The sequence below is a fragment of the Mustelus asterias genome, chromosome 8 (assembly GCF_964213995.1).
Source record: "Mustelus asterias chromosome 8, sMusAst1.hap1.1, whole genome shotgun sequence".
In the NCBI taxonomy this organism is placed as follows: Eukaryota; Metazoa; Chordata; class Chondrichthyes; order Carcharhiniformes; family Triakidae; genus Mustelus; species Mustelus asterias.
The window spans coordinates 7,556,266-7,576,884 of NC_135808.1; the positions used below are offsets into that span (position 1 = coordinate 7,556,266).

The 20,619-nt window shown below is 44.4% G+C and overlaps 1 protein-coding gene across 1 annotated transcript in view; it reads right to left on the reverse strand.

The window, feature by feature from the left end:
- Window positions 1-16,103: 16,103 nt before the first annotated feature.
- LOC144497823 (tyrosine-protein phosphatase non-receptor type substrate 1-like) overlaps window positions 16,104-20,619 on the reverse strand; it is a 14,221-nt gene continuing 9,705 nt past the window's right edge. The window contains exons 6-7 of the mRNA XM_078219260.1: window positions 20,445-20,479; window positions 16,104-17,547 (exon numbers count right to left, since the gene is read on the reverse strand). Of these exons, the coding sequence (XP_078075386.1) occupies window positions 17,416-17,547; window positions 20,445-20,479 (167 nt within the window). The 3' untranslated portion in view covers window positions 16,104-17,415. The remainder of the gene's footprint in view (window positions 17,548-20,444; window positions 20,480-20,619) is intronic.

Below are 20,619 nucleotides of genomic sequence, written 5' to 3' on the forward strand. Positions count from 1 at the left end.
AATTATATCTTCAAAGATTGGAGATTGGATAGTTTTCTAAAGAGGACATATTTGCAGGGCAACAACAAACAGTGCGGGACTGTTATTGGTTGAGTTGTTCTTGTAGATCGGACACGGACACAATAAGACAAATATATCCTTCTGTGGTGTAGACAAAGCGCCACCAATCAACTCTGAAAGGAGAGAGTAACCTATGGTCCTCTGGGACTATGGCGACGTTTACAAACTATTTACTTGTCTCAACTCATCTCCACCAACCTGGGCCACCACTTGCGATGCTAAACTCTTTCTCCGTCTTAACTCTGCATTTTTTCTTTTCCTGATTACACATTACTCTGATTCCTTTGAAATTTTTTCTACGTTAAGGATGCTGTAAACATGTGAAATGATGTAGCTGTAATTCTGCGCACTGCGGATGAAACATATTTTTTATCTTATTGCAATGATTATTAGGTTCACTCTAATCGTGGCAGTATTTCCCTACATTACGCCAAACTGAAAATCAAGCAACAGAAGAAGGCAAAGAAAATGAACTATGACACAGATCATGCCGAATACGCCACCATCCGCTGAAGCAGTGGGAAGAAACTTGAAACACTGCAATATCCTGACCCTCCATTAATCCTACCTCGCACTGAGCCGTATCTGGCACACTGATTTCCTTGTTCGCTATTACACTGCTAATAATTAAACTTGTTCAATGTTAACTATGAATATGCGCGAATATGCTGTTGTTTACGAATTGTTGAATACACCAACCTTGAAATTACTCAACTTGAAGAGGCGCTGTGCCTCTTCAAGAACTTATAATCAGATCTTCATTCTCATGATCAAATTGTACATTTTGCCAACAATGGGAAACAGAAGAATGTGGGGAAGGAGATCTACTGGGTCACTACTTGCAGGAAATGTGTAAATCAATCAGTGAAAATGTCATTGCGTGAATATTTCTGCTAAATTCACGAGAAAGGTTATTTGCTGTCTCCCTTGGTATTTGATTCAAGTGATCTTCCCAATTTGATTCCATTATTGACAAGAAATAATAATCCAAGTACTATCACAAAATGTAAATGTATGAGTTATAGTTAACTGCTTTCAGCTTCCAATAAAAATTAAAGTGCTTGATCATCTTAACTCTGTGTTGCAGATCATAGTATTCTATTAATTTTGCAATAAACCCTGCAATTCTGTGCTTGACATTTTCTCAGATTCAGTGTCCCGACTCATGCACATGCAAGGGGAGGTAGGGCTCAGTATCATTTGGAGTAAATAGTTTCCTATAATATATCGCAGGGGAAAATAGAAAATAAGTCGATATTTCAAACCTTCGAGTCCGTCCTATAGATTAATACGGTCATTTTATATTATCATATCATTTTATAAACCTGCAATTTCACCGTATGCACCTGACACAGCTCCATATCCCTTAATAGCCATTGGTATTCAAAACATCAGTCCATCTCAGATTGTACTTAATAAATTATATTTTATGGGAGATACTTTGGCATAGTTCATGACTTACAACAGTCAGGAATATGGAGTCCAGGAAGAGGATAAATCAGCCATGGTTAATGAACACAGTAAGAAGTCTCACAACACCAGATTAAAGTCTAACAGGTTTATTTGGAATCACCAGCTTTCAGAGCGCTGCTCCTTCACAAGGTGAGTGACTCACCTGAAGAAGGAGCAGCGCTCTGAAAGCTCGTGAAACTGAAGGGGATGGGCACAATTGTAATGTGGAACTTGTTCAAGGAACAGCTACTACGCTTCCTTGATAAATATGTACCTGTCAGGCAGGGAGGAAGCAGACATGTGAGGGAACCGTGGTTTACTAAGGAGGTTGAATCTCTTTTGAAGAGGAAGAAGGAGACTTATGTTAAGATGAGACGTGAAGGCTCAGTTAGGGCACTTGAGAGTTACAAGTTAGCCAGGAAGGCCATAAAGAAAGAGTTAAGAAGGGCCAGGAGTGGACATGAGAAGTCTTTGGCAGGTAGGATCAAGGAAAACCCTAAAGCTTTCTATAGGTATGTCAGGAGTAAAAGAATGACTCGGGTAAGATTAGGGCCAGTCAAGGACAGTAGTGGGAAGTTGTGCGTGGAATCTGAAGAGATAGGAGAGGCACTAAATGAATATTTTTCGTCGGTATTCACACTGGAGAGGGACAGTGTTGTCGAGGGGAGTACTGAGATGCAGGCTGTTGGACTGGATGGGATTGATGTTCATAAGGAGAAGGTGTTAGCAATTCTGGAAAGGGTAAAAATAGATAAATGACCTGGGCCAGATGGGATTTATCCTAGGATTCTCTGGGAGGCTAGAGAGGAGATTGCAGAGCCTTTGGCTTTGATCTTTGTGTCGTCATTGTCTACAGGAACAGTGCCAGAATACTGGAGGATAGCAAATGTTGTCCCCTTGTTCAAGAAGGGGAGTCGGGACAACCCTGGTAATTATAGACCGGTGATCCTTACTTCTGTTGTGGGCAAAGTTTTGGAAAGGACTATAAGAGATAGGATTTATAATCACCTAGAAAGGAATAATTTGATTAGGGATAGTCAGCACGGTTTTGTGAAGGGTAGGTTGTGCCTCACAAACCTTATTGAGTACTTCGAGAAGGTGACCAAAGAGGTGGATGAGGGTAAAGCGGTTGATGTGGTGTATATGGATTTCAGCAAAGCGTTTGATAAGGTTCCCCATGGTAAGATTTTACAGAAAATACGGACACATGGGATTGAGGGTGATTTAGTGGTTTGGATCAGGAATTGGCTAGCTGTAAGAAAACAGAGGGCGGTGGTTGATGGGAAATATTCATCCTGGAGTTCAGTTACTAGTGGTGTACCGCAAGGATCTGTTTTGGGGCCACTGCTGTTTGTCATTTTTATTAATGACCTGGATGAGGGCGTGGAAGGATGGATTAGTAAATTTGCGGATGACACTAAAGTCGGTGAAGTTGTAGACAGTGCGGAGGGAAGTGGCAGGTTACAGAGGGACATAGATAAGCTGCAGAGCTGGGATGAGAGGTGGCAAATGGAGTTTAATTCGGAAAAGTGTGAGGTGATTCACTTTGGAAGGAGTAACAGGAATACAGAGTACTGGGCTAGTGGTCAGATACTTGGTAGTGTGGATGAACAGAGGGATCTGGGTGTCCATGTGCATAGATCTCTGAAAGTTGGTATCCAGGTTGATAGGGTTGTTAAGAAGGTGTACAGTGTGTTAGCTTTTATTGGTAGAGGGATTGAGTTTTGGAGCCAGGAGGTCATGCTGCAACTGTGTAAAACTCTGGTGCGGCCGCATTTGGAGTATTGCATACAGTTCTGGTCGCCGCATTATAGGAAAGATGTGCAAGTGTTGGAAAGGGTGCAGAGGAGATTTACCAGGATGTTGCCTGGTATGGTGGGAAAATCGTATGTGGAAAGACTGAGGGGCTTGAGGTTGTTTTCGTTAGAGAGAAGAAGGTTAAGAGGTGACTTAATAGAGGCTTACAAGATGATCAGAGGATTAGATAGTGTGGATAGTGAGAGGCTTGTTCCTCGGATGGTGATGGCTAACACGAGGGGACATAGCTTTAAATTGAGGGGTGATAGATATAGGTCAGATGTTAGAGGTAGGTTCTTTACTCAGAGAGTAGTAAGGGCTTGTAATGCCCTGCCTGCAGCAGTAGTGGACTCGTCAACATTAAAAGCATTCAAATGGTTATTGGATAAACATATGGATGATATTGGAATAGTGTAAATTAGAGGGGTTTAAGATTGGTTCCACTGGTCGGCGCAACATCGAGGGCGGAAGGGCCTGTAGTGCGCTGTAATGTTCTATGTTCTATCATTGGAGCAAAGGCACTATAATATCATGATCTCAATGAATGGTGGAGTGGACTAGATGGACTGAATAGGCTACATCCACTCCTACGGTCTTATGGTCTTACTACAGCGGTTATTGCATGAAGTGTTTCACAGCCTCTCTTCTGAATGACCTATATCTGTTTTAAACGTTACCTCCCTTTTTCTTACATACCTTCAGTAGAGTAAACATTTTCTCTCTATCCACACTAAATAAATCCTGTTAAAATCATTAAAGAAGCACATTCAAATCAATTCATGAATTACTACATTCCAAGGAGCATAAACTAAATGTATTCAATCTCTCCTTGGAGCCATCCCTTGGAGCTTTCGTCAAATTCAACTGCTGCCCAGTCCCTCATCCATGTCTCTGGTAACTATAAACTTGACTATTGAAGATATTATTGGACTGGTAGTTGGGAAGAAAAGTGGCAAATGGAACATTCCACCTGGAGAAGAATTATGTGATTTACCTGAGCAAATCGAACAAGGTAAAGGATTGCACAATAAATCGGCGAATATTAAGGAAGTGAGTGAATGTTTCAGATTCCTGAAGGTAACAGGACAGGCCGATATGGTTGTTATTAAGGCATGTGGAATCATTTCCTTTATTAGCCAAGGTAAGGGATATCAGAATCTACATGCTTCTGCTACAACTGTATGAACTAATAATTAGACCACAACTTGAGTTATTGTGTGCAGCACTGGCCACCTCATTAGACAAAGAATGCAATTGCATTGAAGAGCTTACAGAAGAGATTTCTGTGAATGTTGCCAGGGCCGGACGATTGCAGCTGTGAGGAAAGATTAGCTAGACTGGGGTTGTTCCCACTGGAATAAAGGAGGGTGGGGGAGACTTGATTAGGGTGTAGAAAGTGGTGAGGGGTTCGGATAGAGTGGGTGGGAGGGGCCTGTTTACCTTAGCAGAGGGGTCAGCAACCACGAGGCATAGAAGTGGCTGATTGAGAGGTTAGAGAGGCGTTGAGGAACAATTCTTCAGCCTGAGGATAATAGGTGGCTGTAACTCACTGCCTGAAAGGGTAGTAGAGGAAGAAACCTTCAACAAATTTAAAGCGTGACTGGATATTCATCTCAAGCGCGGTAACCTGCAGAGCTACGGGCCGAATGCTGGAAAGTGGAATCAGGCTGGATGGCCCGTTTTTCAGCTGGCGCTCACAGTGGGCCAATGAAGCCATAAACGTTCTATGATTCTATACTTGTTTGTTTCACATTTCCCTTTTGAGGGAACGTACCTTGATCGTGCCAGAAGCATCTCTTCTATGAAGGTAGCTCACTGCCCCTTCATTGTCAGCTATGTTTTTCTTACCAACCATTGGCTTCACTTTATTTGGTCCGGATCCATTCTTACCCCATTCAAGTTGGCCTTCACCCAGTTAATTATTCTTATTCTGTTGTTTATTGTCATTTTCCAAAGTCATTCTAAACCTTATTATGCTATTATCATTGTTTCTAAATGTTCTCCCTATGATACTTGACCAAAATGGCCCACCATACTCCAGATAATCTGGTCCAGCAATGTCTCCTTTCTCGTTAGAATGAACGCATACTGCTATCGGAAATTCTATGTTCTCTTACCCCTCTTCACCCTTTACACTACCGCTATCCAAATCGGCGCTCAGATAATTAATTATACCTACTCTCTAATTTTTGCACCACACTGTAATTCCCTTGATGATTTATTCCTCTACATTCTTCCAACTTGCTGGTGGTCCATAGACTGTATTCAGGAATATTCAGCACCCAAAATTGCCCTGCCTGGAACCAGGCTCTTTTAAAGCCACAACCTCGTAATTCCAGTTGGCAGTAGCTCACCGCCCTGGTGTTTTTTATTCATTCATGGGATGTGGGCATCACTGAATGGACCAACATTTATTGCCCATTCATAATTATCTTTGCAATGAGTATATTGTTGGGCCATTTCAGAGGGCATTCAAGAGTCAATCACATTGCTGTGGATCTGGAGTCAGATGTACGCCTGACCAGGAAAGCGTCAGATGGGTTTTTATGACAAACGACAATGGTTTAATGGTCATCATTAGACTTTTATTTCCAGATTTTTTTTTTATTGAAATTGCACCGTCTGCCTTGTGAGGAACCCAGGTCCCCAGAGCATTACCTGGGTTTCTGAATTGTTCATCCAGTGACAATAATCGCCTCCCACGTGTATTCACGCGTCCGCGCTTTAACCCTGACTTCGATTTCACCCTTACTCTGACCCCGTCTATTAGCTTACTTAACAGCTGGGAAGACCTGTAGAGGTAGCTTCTATATTGTTCAGCTAGCTTAGTTGCTAGCTAATGGGACACTTCAACTCAGTGCCATGGGTTGAGCAACCTATCCTCATTGGGTGATGATTTTTTTCTTAATTATTTCGCGCGAACTTCGTGTTTCTATTAATTTTATAAAAGAATGCTCTGGGAATAATTATCTACCCATCACTCCTCGGCATCTCACATTCGCTACTGGAATAACTGTTTGAAAGGCAGCATTGTTCCAATTGATAACTCGCAAGTTTTCTCTTAAATGAAACTCTCCATCATAATTAAAGCTCCAAAGTAAGGCCATTCGTGACTACAAAGAAGAGTTCTGAGCTCGCAAAATAAGTGGGTAATTATGTGATAGAAACGAGAGCTGCAATTAAAAACATTTCTAAATTTAAACCCGGGTGATACTATCCATGCATTTACAGGATCTTCTCCCCCCCCCCCCCGCCCCCCCCCTGCCCCCCCCCCCCCCCCCACCCGCCTTGTATTGTGACACAAAAAAAGGCAAACTATGTCACGCTAGACCATTAGCCATCGCACAACTTTATTTTTCGCCTTGTTTATTGCAGTAAATCTATTGCACCGACTTTAGTAGATCGAGCTGGGCCTTGAGTCAACAGAAAATTAGATTAATCATTTGGCTAGCAATAAGAACATAAGAAGGGGGGGGGATCCTTTCAAATTTACCGGGGTACGGGATTTAGCCTGTCTGTGAAAATAAGTAGCTGTTGTTATCCTTGCTGTGAGTGTCCCCATAAAATGAGCTTCAGGTTGACGCTTTACATACCGACAGGAAAGGAAGGCGTGCGCCACTGAAACTTCCTTCGTCGGCCCCTAGATGGCGCCGGTTGCAACGCCGACGAAAACCACAAGGTCGAATAAAAAGTCCAAGATAGAGCGATTGGATGCATCCATACGAAGCCTGCAGGAAACGGGATAACGTTAAAGGGAAACGAGGCACTCCTGGCGAGCACCGGGATTTATTTAAACCTGGTAATTTTACTCGCGATGTTAATTAATCGCTGCTTTGGTGGCGCCCTTAACACTTCAAAAGAAAATTTGTAATCAAAATTCAGAGATTTGTAAACAGAAAGGAAGTTATAGCTGGGACTTGATTTTTTAAAACTTCTTTCAAGGGCTTTGAGTATTGCCCATCCCTAATTGCCCTCTAGAGGGTGATAGCCAGTTGCTTTCTTCAAGTTCTGTAGTCAATGTGTTGAAAATTAAGAGAATCGGATGACTTGACCCAATGATAATAAAGGAATAGCAATTAATTCCAAATCAGGGTATGGACTTGGAGGAAACTTGTTAGTGATCTCGTTCCCATTCCTCTGCTAACTGCTAGCGGTCGCGGGTTTGGCAGATGCTGCTCATCGAATCCTACTGTGCAGAAGTAGGCCACTCTGCCCATCGAGTTTGCACCCAGGCCCTATCCCCATAACCCCATGCATTTACCCTGGCTAGTCCCCTGACACGAAGGGGCAATTTAGCATGGCCAATGCACCTAACCCGCCCACCTTTGGACACTGGGAGGAAATCGGAGCACCCGGAGGAAACACAGGCAAACACGAGGAGAATGCACAAACTCAACACAGACAGTGGCCCAAGCCGGGAATCGAACCCGGGTCTCTGGCGTTGTGAGGCAGCGGTGCCTGCTGAGGTTGCCCCGGCGAGTTGCTGTAGTGCATCTTACAGACAGTGCACACTGCTCTCTCTCTGTGCGCTGGTGGTGAAGGGAATGAATGGTTAAGGTGGTGGATGGTCGAGAAAGGACAGAATCACACTTATAACTTGTAGGTATATAACTTTGTGGATTTACTCGCTGCAGAATTCCCAGCAACGAATCTACCCCTCTAGCCACTGCATTGATATGGCCAGTCCAGTTGAATGTATTTTCAATGACGGTTCCACCAGCAGGTTGGTGGTTAAGGACATGATGATAGTAATGCCATTGACTATGACGTGGAGCTGGTTAGGCTCTCTTGTTGGAGTAGTTATTGCCTGGCACCTGGCATGAACGTTACTGGCCATGTGTCAGCCCAAGCCTGTGTGTCGTCCTTGTTTTGCTGCACCTGGTCTCTGACAGCATTATTGGCTGAGGAGTTAAAAATGAAAGTGGGGCGGCACGGTGGCACAGTGGTTGACACTGTTGCCTCACAGCACCAGGAATCCGTTTTCGATTCTGGCCTTGGGTGACTCTCCATGTGGAGTTTGCACATTCTCCCCGTGTCTGCGTGGGTTTCCTCCAGGTGCTCCGGTTTCCTCCCACCCTCCGAAGATGTGCATGTTAGATGGATTGGCCATGCTAAATTGCCCATCATTGTCTCAAGATGGGCAGGTTAAGTGGATTAGCCATGCCAGATGTGTAGGGTTATGTGTTTAGGGCGGAGGAGAGGGCTTGTTAGAGAGTTGGTGCAGACTTGCTGGGCCAAATGGCCTCTTCTGCATTATAGCGATTCTATGATTCTGTGATACCATGAATATTGTGCAGTCAGAAAAAATACCAACTTCAGATATCTTGAAACAGGGAAGGTCATTGATGGACAACGGAAGCAGGCTGAGCCTAGGGCACTGCCTTGGAAACCTTCGTTTCAAGAAAGCAGCTCACCACGACTTTCTGAAGGGCAACCTATCCATATCCATTTGCAAATTCCTTATTTCATTATAGCAACCTGCTATCCTACCTACTTTAGTGCCATCTACAGACTGGCTATGGTACCTACTATCCCTGCACCAAGGTGATTAATATAGATGGTATATGGATGGGGCCTGAGGAACGAACCCTGTGACATCCCACTAGTTGCATCTTCCCAAACAGGTAAACACCCATTTATCCTGACTCTCTGTTTTCTGTTGGTTAGCCAATTCACTATCCAAGCTAATAAATTACCCCTAACCCATGTGAACTATCCTTGTGCATTTAGCTTTTGTGTGGCACTATCTCAAGTGTCTTCTGGAAGTCCAGATCTACAAGATCGCCATTATCCGCCTTGCTTGTTACAACTTCGAATAACTCACGCAAATTAGTCAAGCATGACTTACCCTTCATAAAACCATGCTGGCTCTGATGGATTGCATTTTGACTTTCTAAATGCCCTGTTCTTATTTTTTGCGAATGGATTCTAACAATTTCACAACGATGGAAGTTAAACTAATTGGCAATTACTTTCCTTAATATTAACATTTTTCCAATCCACTAGAACCATTCGTGCAGCCGGAGAATTTTGGAATATTGTAACCAATGGATCCACTATCTCGAACACCACTTGTCTTAAGACCCTAGAATATAGGCCATCAAGCACTGGGAACTTGCCTGCCTTCAATCCCAATAGTTTGCTCAGCACCTTTTCCCTAGTGACGATGATGCTTCTAAATTCCTCCCTTTCTACAACCAGTGCATTTTCTATTACAATTGTGATTGTGCTCATGTCACCCACTGTGAAAGCTGATATCAGAGGATATCACCAGAATGGCCTTAAATGAACAATCCATTCTTCACTTCAGGTTGAAAATGGTTAAAGAATAGCTCAGCCTTCTCTGCAGCACTTTTGTGCTTATCCATGCCATCATTCAGGATGGGGTCATCAATGGAGCCTGCAACTCCCATTAGATGTTGAATAGTTCAACACCATTCATGACTGGATAAGACAGGACTGCAATTTTATTAGATCTGATTAACTGGTTGCTTAGCTTTGATTATAACCAGTTTGCACTCCTGCACTGTAACTGCAGTGACAATTCGTTTCCACTTTTGCCTGGGACAATTCCTGTCATGCTTTCTTACGCTCCTAATTGGGCCAGGGTTGGTTGCTTTGTGGTTATGTTAGAGTATAAGAAAGTGCCCGAAAACAGCTGCTGATTGGCCATGGTAACTTATGGTTGCCAAGTTCTGTCCAGTTTAGCACATTGGTAGGTGGTGCCACGCAACACCATCTGTTTCATTTCAAAGACATGACTTTATATCCTCAAGGGCTTTGTGGTGGCCGTTTCTGTTAAGAATAGGTAGATTTGCAAAAGCTCGATTGGTGATGATTGCATGTGGTTAAATAGTTTCATTTTAATGAAATTAAATTACTGCGGATGCTGGAATCTGAAACAAACACACAAAATGCTGGAAAATCTCAGCAGGTCTGGCAGCATCTGTGGAGAGAGAAGAGAGCCAACTTTTCCAGTCTGCATGATCCTTTGTCAGAGCTGAAGCCAATAGAAAATAGGATATTTATACTGTTAGGGTGAAGAGGGAGTGGGATTAACAAATATAACATGGACAAAAAAAACAAGGGGAATGTAAACGGTGGTGATTATGGCTCAGAATGGTGTTACTAGCGGCCATTCAGAAGTTTATTTTTACCTCAGCTTGGGTCTCTCACTACCAGCTGTTGGCAGATACGTCCTTCAGGACTCGGCCAAATCAGTAAGGAGTAGTGCTGCCATGTTGAAGACGTCGCCCGGAGTAAATTCTCTTCCCTTGCGACCCTCGGCGCATCTACCAAGTGATGTTCAACATGGGAGGGTACTGACCATTGGCTAAGGGAGGATGACAGGTGATAAACAGCGGAGTTTTCTTCCTCATATTTGAGCTGAAACCATCGGACTACATGGGGTCCAAAGTCAATATTGAGGGCTCCAAAGTGTATATCCTCCCTGTCTACATCTGCACTCAACATTGACTTCGGACCTCATATAGTCCCATCTTCCATGTGTATATTTGTACCACTGTGCCACCACTTCTTGTCCACGTTTCCTGCTTGTGGGACAGAGCACTCCCAGAGGTGGTGATGGAGCAACCTGGGAGCTTGGGTGGAATTTTGATTCCGTGAGTATGGCTATGACAGACTGTTGCTTGTCTTCGCTGTGGAACTGCGCTCCCAGTTTCAACACCATTCTCCAGATGTAACTGACTAGCATTGCCGGCTAGGCTGGCTGTGCCGTTGACATGCGCAGTGCCTGGGCTGATGTCAGATGGCTAGTCCAATTGTTCCTTGTGGCGCTTTGATGCTCCACCATTTCAGAGGGGAATTATGGGTCAACATCCACCACATTACTGTAGGCTTGAAGTCACATAATAGATCATACAGGACAAGGCTGTAAAAAATTTTACCATTATGTATCTTAATGAACCAAATGGACTTCCATGACAATCCCGATCTTCCATTGTCACCATTGTTTTTATTCCATTTTTAAAAATTTAATTAACTGAATTCAGATTCCCCAGATACCTTGGTGATATTTCATCAGCTGTTGCATTGGCCGTAGTTCAAGCCTCAGTATTGCTAGTCCACTATAGAAACCATAGAAACGCTACAGTGCAGAAGGAGGCCATTCAGCCCATCGACTCTGCACTGACAACAATCCCACCCAGGCCCTATCCCCGTAATCCCACATATTTACCCCGCTAATCACTCTTACCTACGCATGCCGGGACACAAAGGAGTAATTTAGCATGGCCAATGCACCTAACCTGCACATCGTTGGACTGTGGGAGGAAACCGGAGTACCCATGCAGACACAGGAAGAACGTGCAAACTCCACACAGACAGTGACCCAAGGTGGGCATCGAACCCACGTCCCTGGAGCTGTGAGGCAGCAGTGCTAACCACTGTGCCACCGTGCTGCCCCGATATAACCACTAATCTTCCATACATTACCTCATATCTGAGGGAAGAAGGATTAAAATATCCTTTAAATTTGCACAGCAAAATCTCTTCCATGAGTACTATTCTAGCCCAACCAGGAATGAAGTGGTGCTGAATCTAGTTCAATAAAATGATGTTGGGTGTGGGAGAGCATCCAGGTAATGATGATCATAATATAATAAGGTTGCAAGTAGTTCTGGAAAGGGGTAAAATAATGCTCACAGATCAAATTACTTATTCGAAGGAAGTTAAAAGGAATCAGCCTCTCCCACCTCGGGAGAGAAGTAGAAAGTTAGAGACAAAAGAAGGCCCCAAAATTTGCCATGAGGATTTCCCCCTCTGTTATTGAATAAAGGATATTTTAGAGTCATAGAGCACGGAAGCAGGCTCAACCAGCCCATGCCGATCATGGTGCCCTCCCCAGCTAGTCCCAATTTCTCCCGTTTGGCCCATGTCCCTCTCATCCTTTCCCATCCATGCACTTATGCAAATGCTTCTTAAACTTTGCCATTGTTCCTGCCTCAAACACTTTCTCTGGCAGTTCATTCCATATATGTACCACCCTATGCGTGAAGAAGTTGCCCCTCAGGTCCGTTTTAAATATTTCCCCTCTCACCTTAAACTTTTTTCATTTTTTACTTTTCAATTAATTGCTGTAGCCCCAGTTCTCTTGACAGAGGCAACATCACCCGATGACGCAGGGAAGACGTCAGTGCTTGCTGGCTCTCTGATTGGGTTGGCAGCCTGTTCGTCATCCTTCATTGGACGTCAGGCGGCCAATGAGGGGGGCGTCACTGGTAAAACTGTGGCCCCACTGCCGACAAAGGCCAAGTTGGGAGCCGTTCTCCAGTCTCATGTCAGGGCTCAGACCTCCCACCCGCTCGTAAATTTCAGCCCTCTGTTTCAGCTCCGTGACCTTCCCTGGGATTTCCTCCTGCGCTGTCCAATTCTGTGATCCAACGATTGAGAGATATGGGAGCCAGCCGGCTAAATGGAGTCAAGGAGCAGAGCATCCTTGATAGAATTGAATGATGGAACATGTTCGAAGGGCTGAATGGCTCCGATTCCTCCATAGTTCTGAAAGATCATGAACTCTCTCTCTCCCTCTCTCACGTTTTGCACATACTGCAGCGGGTGTTGAGAGTTTCCAGAACTTTCTATTTAGTTAACTTTGCCCGATCTGCTTAGCAGAATTATCAACGTGATCCTGAGTTTATAGAATAGAATAGAATCCCTATAGTGCAGAAGAGGCCATTTGGCCCATTGAGTCTGCACCGACTCTCTGAAAGAGCATGCCAGCCAGGCCCTCTGCTCTACCCCGTGACCCCCATGCATTTAACCGTGGCCAATCCACCTATTCGAACACTAAGAGGCAATTTACCACGGTCAATTAACCTAACCTCCACATATATAAACAGTAAGGTCCAATTAACACGGTCAATTAACCGAACACTCCACATATATTAACATGGCTAATCCATCTAACGTCCACATCTATGGACTGTGGGAGGAAACCCACGCAGGGGAGAACGTGCATAATCCGCACAGACAGTCACCCAAGGCCGGAATTGAACCCGGGTCCCTGCCGCTGTCAGGCAGCACTGGGCCACCGTGCCGCCAGAAGTCCCCGATTTTGATTTTACAAAGCAGTCAAGGAGACATCCAGGATTTGTGGCCACAAAGCTTTGGAGCCGAACACTGAAATTAGTAAATGGTAAAGCTGTGTAGCTATGGTGGTTGTACAGTCCATATTAGACAACTCTAGTCATAAAAATGGCAAGGACGTAAAGGCACGATTATTCTTGACCTTCTCCACCTATAGTTACACACTCTCTGTGCGAGTGCTCACACAGTTTGCAAATGAAGTAATGCAAGCAAAACCGACAATCGGAAACGAGGGAAATATGGGGCAACCAACAGCATTTTCTGCTCGGGGAGATCAAGAAGTTGTACTCTCTATTCTAAACACGCTTCAATAATTTCAGACTCCCCCTCTCCCCCCTCCCCGTTAATTCCGCACCGCCTTCAGTGTAACAGCCAGATAGCTTGCAAGGTCACGCTGAGCTGAAACCCACAAACAGGTCATTGGTGAGCGCAGCTCACACTATTGATCAAACTGCATAAACAACCCACACTATTGGTCAAACTGAATAAACGACTCATTGCAATTGCCTTGCAAGATGAGGGGTTTGGAGGAACAAAGCGCTATGGTGAGGGACAGAAATGAGTCATTCGGCGGATTTGATTGCTTAATTCTCTCAGACACACGCATTCCTCCAAATATGGACAATTTCTCTCCGCTTCCTGAACATGTTTTCTTTCATCTCCTTCACCTATTCGACTTCCCTTTCGCTCTCACTCAGTCTCTTTCTCTCCCTTTCTCGCCTACTCTATCGGCCTTTCTCTTAGAATTTCTCCCTTCTCCACCCCCCCCCCTCCCCCCCCACCCCCTCCCCATCATCTCACTGTCGCCCACTCACTCTTTTATTGACACTAATAAACATTGCTGTCAATGCCTCACTAATGTTCAGTGTTACGCGAGTGATCCCCAAGTTATCTCCGCCAGAAGCGTTTGGGAAGTTTTGCCCACGACTTTCCCTACGAGCGCCAGTCGCCAGCAACAAAATAAAATACAGGAAAATTGGGTATCCTATTTTCAGGATGAGTTGCAGGAGCAGCGTTAAGGTCATCAGCTGATCGCCGGTTTGCACTCTACCCACCCCACCTCTTCCCCCGCCACCCCCCCCCCCCCCCCCCGCCCCTCCATCAGTTCAATGGGGGGAGGGTAAATGGGGGGAGGAGATGGTCTAGTAATATCGCTAGACTATTAATCCAGAAACTCAGCTAATGATCTAGGGACCCGCGTCCCAATCCCGCCACGGCAGATGGTGAAATTTAAATTCAAATAAAATAAATCTGGAATTAAGGATCTCCTGATGACCATGAAACCATTGTCGGAAAAAACCCATCTGGTGCACTTTAGGGAAGGAACTGTCGTCGTTACCTGGTCTGGCCTACATGTGACTCCAGAGCCACAGCAATGTGGTTGACTCTCAACTGCCCTCAGGCAACGAGGGACGGGCAATAAATGCAGGCCAGCCAGTGACGCCCATGCCCCATGAATGAATTTTTAAAAACTTTCTCTCAGAATTCCGTCCGTCCCCCCTCTACACACACACACACACACACTCGCCCACACGTTCTTTTATTGACACTAATAAACACTGCGGCCACTGCCTCACTAATGTTTCGTCTAACACGAGTGATCCCCAGGTTCTCTCCGCCAGCAGTGTTTGGGATGTTTTGCCCACGACTATCCATCCCTACGCAAGCCGGTCACCAACATCAAATAGAAACAAAGCAGGAAAATTGGGTATCCCATTGTCAGAATGAGTTGCAGGACCAACGTTAAGCTCACCAGCCGAGCGGGAGAACCACCGGATCGCCAGTGTGCACCCTACCCCCACCCCTCCGACCAATCACTTCAATAGAGGGGTAAAATAGTGGGGGGGGGGGGGGGGGGAGCTGCTGGCCTAGTGGTATTAATTCAGAAACTCAGTTAATGTTCTGGGGACTCGGGTTCGAAACCAACCACGGCAGATGGTGGAATTTGAACTTAATACAAAAAATCTGGAATTAAGAATCTACTGATGGCCATTGTCAGGGAAAAAAAACGTCTGGTTCACTAATATCATTTAAGGAAGGAAATGTCGTCCTTACCTTGTCAGAGCCACAGCAATGATTCTAAGCTGTCCTCTAAGGGCAACTACGCTTGGTAATAACTGCTGGCCAGACAGCGACCCCCATGTCCCATGAATGAATTTTTTAAAATGTGACTCCAGAGTCACAGCAATGTGGGTGACCCACAACTACCCTCCAAGGGCAATTCTGGATGGGTCAGTCAGCGACGCCCCATGTCCCACGAATGAATAACAAAATAGGATGTGACCCCAGCGGGGAATCCGATCTGGTTAGATTTACTATGGAGGGAGTGAGCTTCAAGTTGTCCCAAGTTTGTCTATTAACGCTGATTGTCCCTATTAACTGTTCTCTTCCAGTAGTCATGGTCGCACACTTCCTGGAGGAGGCCCTTGACTTGATACCCCATCTCTTTCTTACCGTGCATTCTGTTTCTAAACTGGGTTTACACCACATATTTGGGGCGTTACACTTCTCAAAGTGTACACATATAGCTTGTTTTAGTGCAATTCCCGGAGGGATGGAACCACCGAGCAAATGGCTCATGTTTCTTCAAAATCGTGGGGTGCGATGGCAAAAGTGGAACATATAATGAAAGGCAATGTTCTATGATCTATATAATGAAAGGCAACGATTAATAGTCATGTTCGTGTGTTTATTTGTCATTTTTTAACTGATAATCAAAAGACTGCCCATTTTGCCCAGAGTTCCTGCGAATGTGGCCCACACATTTTCCCACCTAGTATAAAGGCAGCTAAGTTTAGGAGGATGAGGAGGGATCTTATTGAAACTTACAGGATATTACGATGCCTGGGTAGAGTGGACGTGGAGAAGATGTTTCCACTAGCAGGAACAACGAGAACCAGAGGGCACAACCTCAGGCTAAAGGGACGATCCTTTAAAACAGAGATGAGGAGGAATTTCTTCAGCCAGAGAGTGGTGAATCTGTGGAACTCTTTGCCGCAGAAGCTGTGGAGGCCAGGCCATTGAGTGTCTTTAAGACAAAGATAGATAGGCTCTTGATTAATAAGGAGGTCAGGGGTTATGGGGAAAAGGCAGGAGAATGGGGATGAGAAAGATATCAGCCATGACTGAATGACGGAGCAGACTCGATGGGCCGAGTGGCCTACTCCTGCTCCTATCTTATTGTCTTATGGTCTTACACTTGTTAAATGCTGGTGAATAATTCTGTTTTGATCTTCATGTGTTGATCTGACTGTTGTTGCGTTTGGGTTTGGTGTTAATGGGGAATTCTGATCAGGGGTCTTGTAAAAGCCTCATCAGGTGGATGTGGAGCAAAAAATGTCCAACAAACACCCTCTGACACACATCCACAGCACCCATTCCGCGCACTCGTTGGACCTTTCGCAACATTGCACGGCGGTTAAGATGGGCGAGTGAGCTTTGTTCCTCTGGCCATGTGCCCGGCTTAAAATAAAACAAACATCTGCAGTAGCCAGCGCGTCAGAGTTTCCATCAAACTTTTACTGAGAAAGGCTGGGGCCATAAGGGTGTCTGGTGTTGCGCAAATAGAGAGAGGCTACTGCAAGAGCAGCAGGAACGGTGAGAGGCAAAGCATGAAACCAAACCAAATTCTCCGTTCTCGCCGGCAGCGGCGTCGGTGAGACCGGGAAATTGTGGAATCAGCGGTTTGCCTCGTGTCTGGTGATTTACTGTTCGAAATGAAACAGCTTATTAAATTCCAATTTGCAACCATTTTACTATCCCTTCTCATTCTCATTTGATTTGTGTAAATAATGAATACAACGAGGCAAGCGGAAAAGGTGATGGAATTCTGTTCCGGGTATGATGTGTAACCCCCCTGTCATGATTTACCTGGCTGCACATGTAAAGTAGTGAAACAATATAGAAAAAAAAGAAATAATTTCTACTCTATCGCAAATACGTGGGGATGACTGAGAAACTTAAATAAGTGTCTGTCTGAGCAGTCCTGTGTTCTTGTGGTTAGGGTCTTGCTCCCTGGGGGCGGCTGTCATGGACGTAATCCGGGCAGGCCATCGTGGGGAGCTCTTTCACCTTCCTTTTCTTCTTCTTCTTCCCTTCCTGGCCGGAGCTCGAAGCACTTCCCTCTCGGCGCTTTGAAAATAAAGAATACAGTGAACCTTCAGCGTCCTCTTGGGCAGTTCCAGTTATTCAGATAAATTGTTCTTCCGTTCCCGCCGACGGCGCGCCCCGAGTTTCCCGGCGGCACGGGGTGGATTCAATTAGAAATCCCCTTGACAGCGGCGGGAAGAAAAGTTCCCGCCGCTGGCTAATGGTAGGCTGCCTCCCGCCGCCGAGAAACACGCCGCAGGGAGCCCAGGGAATATCGCCCAAAGAAAATAAATCAGAAAGACACAGAGGTAGATACAAAGACAAATAGGTTAATAGATAGAGGCTATTTGACGGCCTCGCTCGGGCGAGGCTCGTAAAATCCTGCACGAGGCAAACGGAGAATACCGTTCTACAGCCTCGCCCGAATTATGTACACAGTAATAGACAATGCAACTCGCGAAGAACTCATACTAGTATTATTTGTTTAGCTTAAGTGCAAGGGAACTAATTATTTGCAACGTACAAGACGTCTCACAACCACAGTAACCATGTTACCAACCAGACACGTCTAAGCGGTATTTGCAAACTCACTGTAACAGGATAAAGGAAATTGGTCTCACCTCTCATTTATCAGATAATTATGTTCAGGAATACAGTATAAATTCACATGTTGCTTTAAGTGATATAAAAATTATGTGCGTTGCACAGTATAATGAGTTGCTAGGTCAAAAATGTACTAAACCATGAGGAGGGTATTAACGACCTATACATGAACGTAACCTGTTATTGACTGCAGAGAGTCTCAAGAAATGCACATTGGTAGGAAAAGAAAAGAGAGGCAATATGAACTAAACAGTGCAATTTTAAAAAGGGTACAGTCGTGGCCGTGTGCACACACGAATGTTTGCAAATGGCATAACAGGTTAAGAAGGGATCATTTCGCTTCATTAACAAAGTACAAAGGAAGGAAGTTGTGCTAAAACTTTAAGTTTATTTATTAGTGTCTATTAGTTATTGTAGGCTGACATTAATACTGCAGTGGAATTATGGTGAAAATCCCTTAGTCACCACAATGCTGTTTGGGTACACTGATGGCAAATTTTGCAATGGCCAATGCACATCTTTTGGACTGCAGGAGGAAACCGGAGAACCCGGAGGAAACCTACGCAGACACAGGGAGTACATGGAGGCTCTGCACAGACAGTGACCAAAGCAGGAATTGAACCTGGGTCCCTGCCACTGTGAGGCAGCAGTGCTAACCACTGTGCAACCGTGCCACCCGCCAACTTTTATATAACAGTGGTTAGGTCTGAGCTGGGGCACTGCAATCAATTCAGGACACCAGACTTTAGGGAGGTGATACAAATGCGCAGTTTTAAGAGATTGCCATGTTTTGCAACCAGATAAAATGGATGAATGAAAAGGGTAATGTAACATGTTCTGAATTCTGCTGACAACACACCTGGGTGGTTTGGCTGTTCAATATTGAAGGGTTGTCTTACTGGGAAGAAGGTGCATGTTCTGGACACCTGTAGACAATAGATGAAGCATGTGTGCTTGTAGTGGACCGACTCTTCATAGATGCTGGAAGATTTTAGAAATGCCAGGTTTGTACATTATTGTACATTGACTGCATATTCAATGTCAAGAAAGAATGAAGTAGGGAGGCTAGAGGGTAACTAATTGACTACCTGGATATGAGACCTGTGTGATTCACCTTTGCCTGCAGAAAGGTTTTTTGAAGGTACTGTCCATGGGAAAATATTGTAGTATCAACTTACAGGGTTTTATTTATCTGAATTATTTTCCTCACAAAGGTATCTGAAACCTTGAAGCCATCTTCCTCAAACTGCAGTGGAAACATAGTTTTTGAATATTTTAAAGGCAGAAGTAGATTGATTCTTGAAAAGCAAGGAGGTGAACGATTATAGGGGTAGAAATGAAGGTGGAGAGATCAGATCAGCCAGGATGTTCTTGAATGGCAGAGCAGTTAGGTCAGTCTGAAGGGACACCAGAGCCAGAGGTTGGGGTGTATTTCACCACACAAGTAACTTGGGCCCAGATTTAAAAGAAACCAAAATCGTCACATTTACACAAGACTGCAAGATTCACATAACTTGAGCTAGAGAGAGAATTTCCTGGGAAACGCTCAGAATGTACAACATATCTTGGAGTAAACGTTAGCACGTTGAGAAATGAAAAGAACAAAAGTAACCCTTCATCTCCTCACTCATTTCCCCTCCCCCACCTATGGATAAAAGCCTCGCCCTATCCAACCTTTCCTTTTAAGACAACCCGCCTATTCCAAGTATTGATCTAGTAAATCTAGAAATCATGGAAATCATAGAAACCCTACAGTACAGAAAGAGGCCATTCGGCCCATCGAGTCTGTACCGACCACAATCCCACCCAGGCCCTACCTCCATATCCCTACATATTTTACCCACTAATCCCTCTAACCTACGCATCTCAGGACACGAAGGGCAATTTTTTTTAACATGGCCAGTTAGCCAATCAACCTAACCCGCACATTTTTGGACCTACTCTGAACTGCTTCCAACAAATTTACACCCTTCCTTAAATAGGATGACTCATGCTGCACACAATACTCCAGATGTGGTCTCCCCAAAGCCCTGTACAACGTTTATGTTCAATTCCGCTCACAATACACGATAACACTCATGGGATTTGTTGAAATGTTCTCCAACATTTATTTCCCTACACTTCTTAGTATTCTTCTATTCGATGTGCAATCCTTTGCCTGTTAGGAATTCAGGGAGATCTGAATCAATTAGACACTTTCTCACATGTATAATCTAGAATAGTACTGAAACACATATATTGTTTGCCGAAGGTATTAACCACTGCGCTGCTGAGACTCAAGTCAACAATTCAATGCATAGATGAACGGTAGGAAATTCTATCAAGGTTCTGCTTACCTTATGATGCCCTTTGGGCTTTAATGGGAGAGATTCTATTGGAAATAAATAATATTTTGGTTGGCAAAAAAAAAACATTTCACAAGAAGTTCAAAATTCAGAATATCACAAATATAAACAATATATCCATTGTTGCAATTAACATTTAATGTTAGTCTGAAACCAAAAAGAAAAT